General features: G+C 45.6%; 1 protein-coding gene across 1 annotated transcript; it reads right to left on the minus strand.

The window, feature by feature from the left end:
- Window positions 1-4,043: 4,043 nt before the first annotated feature.
- LOC103714181 (transcription factor MYB44-like) lies at window positions 4,044-5,707 on the minus strand. The gene has a single exon (XM_008801354.4). The coding sequence runs from the start codon at window positions 5,533-5,535 to the stop codon at window positions 4,435-4,437; it is 1,101 nt and encodes a 366-aa protein (XP_008799576.1). The 5' UTR covers window positions 5,536-5,707; the 3' UTR covers window positions 4,044-4,434.
- Window positions 5,708-7,840: the final 2,133 nt, after the last annotated feature.

Here is a 7,840-nt window from a genome sequence, read left to right on the forward strand (position 1 = left end):
CCCAAATATTTGTACTTGCGGTCTAAGGCATGTGCTTTGAATTGAGGCGAAACATTTCTCTGCGAAGGACTTCTCACCATAATCAATGCTGGACCTTCAAGTGAAACCATGAGCAACTAGGTGAGCTTTTTTTTTTTTCTTTCTTTCTTTCTCACAAGTTAGCTTTTACTGTAAGTATTGACTCTATGCACCCACTTGAATATGGACTCTTCATGTATAAAATTACAAATTAGACTCTAAATGTGTCTCTGTTTAAGAGTGTAATGATCCTTGGTTATTGTTGCTAAGTTCCTTATACTAGGATATGGTCTCAAAGACTAAAATGATGGAAGTAAGATTAATTCATTTGGAATCCATGGCAATTACGTACTTGGTGCATGAATTCCGTTCAGTCACATATCCAGGCAACGCAGGGGGTGCAGAAAGGTGGTTAACTAGGAGGGAATACTTGACAAGAAGATGCATCAGTAGCACAAATGGCAGGTGAAGAAGTGTCTAAAAGATATCAAGTGAAAGAATTGGGTGGCAAAAGTAAAATTGAATAATTCTTGGTTGCTTTGGAGATAAGATGCAAGAAATAAGCCTTAGTGGCGGTCCAAGTTCATAGAATGTTAACATTAGAAGGAGGTTTTGTTGTAATCTAGAATCTAAGTTTTAGACATGGCATTGTGCAGTTTCTAAGTTCAACACTCCAGAATGGCTGATATGTTTGCGTACTTGAATAACAATATCATTTAGATGCAGAATTTTGACAGTAGAGTCTATAAATGATGCTACTTTATCGATACACTATTTCCTTCAGATGTTAAACATGGTAAAGCTTATGGTGATCTCTTCAACTTTTCTAGTTAGGTAAAATTAGAAGATATCTACAAGCTATGCTATGCATCGTTTTTATTGTCTCCAGTATGGTTGTCTCATATGATGATGATCAATTGTTTGATCTGAATCTGTTTTAATCCAGTTTTTCAATGAGTCACTTAAAGAGGAACCAGGGACATCATTTGTGAAATGAATGGCAAAAGCATGAAAAACAAAAGGCAACTGGATAGCTTTTAAAACGCCTGGAATATGAATTCCAGTTTAACCCATGGGTGCTTGAAAGCATAGATGAATGACTGAGCCTTTATAATCCTCGGCGCCTTTCATGATAGAAATGGGGAGAGGTATGTTATATTTTCAAATATGAAAATACATTAAGAAGATCTTGGATTATCATGTTAAATCACAATCAATGCGGAATATAAAACTATAAAGACATACCTGTATCCATTGCTAAAATCTGTCCTTGCTTTTAGAAAGAAGGATCATCCTAACAACGTTTCTCAAGAATGTCTCACGATGGTTAGAGGCACAAATATGTTGTAGGTATGAATCCTAGAGTCTTTCATTTTTTTTATAGGTCTCCCACCATCAAGAAAACCAAAGGACTAATAGGTTTTCTATCAGTAAGAAAACCAAAAGGCTCTTACGAGCAAGAAAACCAAAAGACTCTTTTAATAGGTTTTCTACCCATAAATCCAATTAGACTAGTAATGACCCATAATCCTTTAATTGGGTATTATAGGGTGTGTGGGACACTTTAATAGAATATTAATTTATAATATTCTTACAAGGTATGCCATGGGCCATGGGTTTGCCTTCTTTTCACTGGCCCAAAAAACATTCTATATGACAACCATTGTCATCCATGTCCAGATGGATGATTATGGTTAACCGAGCGCTTTACTTATATTGAGAATTATACTATATTTAGATGCCTAGTGGCTTTAAAAAAGATTCAGAAATTTTTATGATGTTGTATAGTCATATTACCTATTTATAGACAACAAGCATAAATATGCCTTTAATTTGAAGTCAAGCTATATGAACCCTATTTTCCAATTAGGGTGGTTCTCCTTTAATGGGTGGTTCTGATGAGATTGAAGGAGTGGCAATGTTTGATCGTTTAACCGATTCCAACCCATTGTAGGGCGAGCTAGATTGCCTATTTAATAGAATAATCGGGTTTGAATCTGAAATTTTTGACCTATTCAATAATCGGACAAGGCTCGGGTTGGCAAATTTTTAATCTATCATTTATCTAACCTGACCCGATTGCATAGAACCGGTTACTCTTCTGTCACTCTCGGTCCTCCTATCCTTGTCCATCCAGAAGTAGCCAAACGAGGCAGGGTTCCATGAAGAGGACTGTGGATTACCCATGAACGGTGCATGGTGGTTTAAACGTGCTCGTCTTTGGGGCCAGGCATAGTGCCGTGTGCCTCAATCCAAGTGGAAGTCGTATTTTGAGATCCTTATCGTCTTACACTTGGCTGGAGTCTGGTGGGTTGAAGTAGGCCCGATGGAAGTTGGGAAATTGCTCTAAAAGATTTCATCACGAAAGTGGGACTGTGGAAAGGGTCAAGCAAATTCCATCAAATATAATTCATGAAAGGCCTTGTTTGATCCCAAATTCAAAGAACTCATTGAGACTTATGATGTTATGTCACCTCACAAATTTCATGGCTTTGCTACTTTTCTATTTTCATTAACCAATTTGGTGATCTCTCCATAGTGTAAAAAGATCGTCCTAGCGGGCAAGGTTAGTAAATGAGAAGAAGAGTGATGCTTGTTGGGCTCAAAATGTAAACTTCAAGCGTGGCCCACCTTTATGAGAATATGGATTCCCAGCTAACTTGTATAGTATTTTATCAAAAACAGCTCTGCGTCGTGATCTTGCCCACCTATGCTTGGTAACCAGTGGTTTCGAACCCTATTCTTAGATGATGCATCTCCAGGAAATCTGGATTTATATAATTAAAACAGTATTCTCTGTATCAAGAAAAAACAAGCTCCGGTTCTCTTTGATCATATCTTCATTGGAAGGCATGTATGAATTCTCATCTACCTCGAAGAAGCCTTTGACCAACATGTGTATGTGGTCGAAATTCCCTGCATGCAGGGCCAGCTATATCCAACCCTTGGTTGAATGGACTCTAAAACTCCTCCTGATCATATACACAAGGCAGACATACCTACAAAGAGAGAGATCGTTCATATGGCATATGTAGGGTTAGTGGGAGATGTGGTTGTATCTTTCACGTAGAAGAATGATTCATCTTCTTTTACGAAGTCGACCGTTGAATCATGTAGTAGATAGATGGAATAAAATAATAGAGTACTTTAAGATCAAGATAAGATATGATTCAATGGTTAACGTCGCAAATCATACGACCTGAACCAGGTTAGTGGCGCTCGGACTTAAGAGTTAGAATCCTACATTTCTAAGGACAGCTTATAGGACACAAGAATCCTATATATCATCATCCATGGCTGATCGGTATTTCTGGTGCACAAATCTCGAAAATTGGTGAACGGAAGGTGGGCCACGGCGGGGACATGATTTCCTTGCATGGTCCGCCATTGACTCTCGTTTAGCGAGGCGACCAAATGTCGCACGAGTCACATCTATGCAAGCCCTCATCAACGTTAGTGCTCATGGAAGCAAATAAAGTAAGTATGAAATAGACCACCCAACTGGCATGAAACGACTGCCAATCTCCAATCCAATCAAAAGTCGGCATGTCGCCATCAATCAAAGTCCCCAAACCAATTCCAATTCCTAACTCATCCATTTCATCGTTGCGCAATTATTAATTTTCTTTCTCCATGATTCGTGTCGTGAACGTTTTATTATTCCGGCGGACAAGGACCAAGTATCCAACCAGGTCATGGACGGATAATAGTGCATCTCAACTTGATTACGGTTGCTGTTACAGGTATCGGTCATAAGGTTTATCTTTGAAACCGAATGCCTTCAGATACATTTATTATTAAATTTCTTAATGACTTTTAGTTTTTGCTTCCGTTAGGTTATGAAGTTGCCACCGAACCAGAAACATTAACTACAGCCCCCGCACGAACGCTTATTATAAGTTAAGGAAAAACCGAATCAGTTAGCTGTCACCTACTATAACAGTCGCCAATCCAAAATGGAGAGAGAGTATGTTTTCATCTCTCTCTCTCTTTCCTTGGAGTTCAAATTTTCTTTGACACAAAGGGAGCAAAAGGAGATCTTTCTACTCATCCAAGCTATGGGACTAAAGTAAAAGAAAAGGAATTGGACAAAATAAAAACCGCCTCTTTTTTTTTTTCTTGTTTTCTCTTCATCAATTTCTAAACCTCTTCAACAGATTTACCCCAGCTTGATCTCTTTTCTGTACAAAAAAAAAAACCCTTCATCCACCTTATTTTGTATAGAACTGGCTACCAAGTACCAAAGGAGAGGAGGAGAGAGAGAGGGAGGGAGGGGGAGGGGGGATTTTAATTAAACAAAAGGGAAAGAAAAATAAGCTAACGGAGCTAAACAGCCAAAGAAGCCTTCTTTTTTCTTCATCGAAGACTGTTCCATCTTAATTCCTTTGATCCTTCGATCCATCTGGAGCTAATCTACTACTCGATCTTGGTGATTCCGATCCGCTTGATGACGGCGTCGTGGATGCTTTCCTGCGGCGGTTGCATGCACATCATACCGCTCTGCTCCAGTCCTGACATGTAGCTCCTCACCTCGTTGCGGATCATCTCTTGCATCACCGCCAGGAACTCGGCGCTGAAGGGGAACGCCGGCCGCCTCTCCTCCTCCAGCGGACGCCTCCGCTCATCGGTGGCGGAGGGGGGCGCCATCGGGGGCGGCGGATGCAGCGGCATCGCCGGTCCCGGAGGTGGTGGTGCAGCCAGGAGCTGGAGCTGGTTCTGGTTTGTTTGGTGGTGATCAGATGCCTCGGGCTTATCCGATCCGGGGAGGGACAGAGAGAGGGACGTGACCGGATCGTCATTCTTGGTATTGATGGCGGAAAAGGCAACGACGGTTGCTTCGTGGTGGTGAGGAGATGACGTCGGGGGGACGATGCCGCCGGTTCTCGGCACCGGGCGGTAGATGAGCGACGCCGATGCGTGGGCGGCGGCGGCGGTGGGGACGGAGGAGAACGTCGTGTGGCTGTGGCGGCTGGAGTCGCTGAGGTCGGATCCGGAGGGGCTGCCGGGGCTCAAGCAGAGCCCGCCGCCGGAGGAGAGGACCGGCCCGACGCTGCTGGAGCGCTTCAGCGGCCGCGCGGCCGCGTCGTCCGCTGCCGCCAGGGCGGCGTCGTATTGCTGATGGGGCAGGCCGACGTCGTCGACTGCGGGGGCGACGGTGGCAGAGGAGTACTTGCGCTTGAGGGTGGAGTTCCAGTGGTTCTTGATGGCGTTGTCGGTCCGGCCGGAGAGGAGGCGGGCGATGGTGGCCCACTTGTTCCCAAAGCGGCGGTGGGCCCGGATGATGGTATCGTCCTCCTCCGGCGTAAAGGGCCGGTGCTCCACCTGAGGCGAGAGCTGGTTGCACCACCGAAGCCGGCACGACTTCCCAGACCTCCCCGGGATCGACTTGCTGATCAAAGACCAGTTCCTCGCCCCGTGTTTCTGGACCAGCTTGTGGAGCGCCTCGTCCTCCTCCGGGCTCCACGGTCCCTTGATCCGATCCATGTCCTTACCCCTATTCGACATCGACGCCGCCATCAATCGATACAACAAACCCTATCTCAAGATCGACCGAAAAAAAAGGGAACCCCTTTCGGTTTTAGCTAGCGAGAAAGAGGGGAGGCGGTGGTTATAAATAGCATGAGAGAGAGAGAGAGAGAGAGAGAGAGAGAGAGAGAGAGAAAACGGAGACGTCGGAGAGAGGACGAGAATGGGAGTGGGAATGGGGGAGCGCTATATAAGTGAGAGGAGGTGGGTGACCGGGAGTAGCCGGTACAGGTGACCGGTCATGGGGAGTTGATCGAGGGGGCGCACCCGCTTCTTCCAGGCAGGCGGTTGCTTGCATACAGCTGGCATCTGTACACGCGTCGGCTACTCGCGGACAGGATCTCTCTCCATTACTTCCGTCTTTATTTTCTCTCTCCCCCTCCGTCCCCTTTCCTTAAAATAGCCCCCTCCCCTGCTCAATAATATCTCCGGCTTCTCTCCTCCCCGGTCACCACCCCAACGCGTCCGTTTCCCGTACGGAATAGGAGGGCAGCTAACTAACTACTATCACTGTTTGCTGCGAACGCGTCTCCGTTAGTTCTGTTACGGTTCCGCTAGTACCGCCATGGATGCGGGGCATCAGATAAGGGTGACGCGACTCGGCGTCCATATGCTTCCCTTCTTTAATCTCGGCCGTCCGGTCGATAAGGCTCGCTTTGCTCCTCCGTACGCGTGGACACCGGGCGTACGTACGATTCAATGATCCATCTCGGCTATTCAAAAAAACAAAAAAGGAAACGCTTAACCGGAAACGGCTAGTGGTAGAGTTATAACGTTAAACTATTACCTAATATAATTTATAAGCAATATAAAATTCTCAGGACACGTAACAATAATGAATAAAAAAGATGGTGGCGAAGCGGGTTGGAAAGGGGGACGAAGCGAGAAAAGCATAGATAGCCGGGTGAGAGTTTTGACCGAGCCAGGCTGGACAGCATTTTGTGAGGAGGTTTTAAATCTTGCATGATGTGGTTGGTTGCAATTTATATATAATGTTTTTGTGCTGCGATTCTAGAAAGCACATTTCAAAATGAGAGCGATAATAAAGAAATGGTTTCAAAGGGAAGGTGATGAGGTGGCAGTGGATGACAAGCGCGGTCGCGGAATCAGAGGGCGGATCATTACTGCAGTCCTGTCATCCAGCCTGTCAACCTGCAAACCGAGCCCCAACCGCACCCTAACGGCCTCATCCCCAGCCCCTTCCCCAACCATTTCCTTGGACACCTGTCCGTCACTCGAGCTGCCTAAAACCGACTCCCACTCTTCGTTTTGGACTGCACCACTCTCTCTCCCCCTTCCGACCTTCCGTTATCTTTTCCTAATCTTGTATTTATTGTTAATTAATTAAATGCCATCGATGGCCATGTTTGTTTGGATATATTTCTAATATTTTATTGTTTATTGCTGGCATGCCGCTAGCCCACGCCACGCTCCCCTGCTCCCATTCAATATTATTAATATTATATTTTAATATCAACGGGGGGTGGCTTGCCGGTTGGCGCTCCCACCTACAACCGGCAGCGAGTCGGTCTCCGTCGTATTGCATGCCAATAGATAATCCCTACTCCTGTTCCGTAATCCTTTGCCTTTTTCTCTTCAGTCGTACAGTGTACCCTAACGCCTTCTTGTTGGGTTGGCTCCCCCGCCACCCAAGCCAAATGTTCTGTTTTGCTCCATTAATTTCATTATTTAATGCTTTTGTATACGTGTATTTGTCGAGCGAGATCGGTGCGCATGCGTCGTGATGGCTTCTCAACTACTACTGCTCCATTCCCGATAGCATCGCACAACGGAAATGATGTGAATCCAGCAAAGAAACGGCTTAACTACTAATCCGTTTGCTTAGTCTCTTTGTTTAACCGTATTAACATACTGGACCGGATTTGATTTATCGGCCATCGCAGCCGTCCATTCCGTGATCCTGTGATCGGTGGGGCTCGGCGTACGGATGAACGGCCAGCGTGCTTTCCCCACGTGTATCCGTGCATATTACGTCATCGCGTTCGAGTGCGCGCCACTGCGCCTCTGAACCGCTTTGTTTTAGGTTGTCGAAGAAAATGATATAAAAATAGAAGGGAAACGAAAGGGAAACGGAAAAGGACGGGAGAGAGGAAGGGGCCCGGTGGATGACCGGAGAAAACAAACAAAAAGAAGCGAGATTTGAGGAATCGTACTTTTCGCAGGCAACGGTTACGCGCTGACAGCTGTCCAGCACTCAACTCCCACTTTCTTTTCTCTCCATCCCGCCCGTTAGGAAGTCTCGCGGAAGGTGGGCCGGTTGGGAGGGAGAGATAGA

Source organism: Phoenix dactylifera, chromosome 7, assembly GCF_009389715.1.
Source record: "Phoenix dactylifera cultivar Barhee BC4 chromosome 7, palm_55x_up_171113_PBpolish2nd_filt_p, whole genome shotgun sequence".
Taxonomy (NCBI): Eukaryota; Viridiplantae; Streptophyta; class Magnoliopsida; order Arecales; family Arecaceae; genus Phoenix; species Phoenix dactylifera.

What these genes read in the sequence shown, in the direction of transcription:
- LOC103714181 (XM_008801354.4), bottom strand. Translation starts at nt 5,535, where the DNA reads ATGGCGGCGTCGATGTCGAATAGGGGTAAGGACATGGATCGGATCAAG.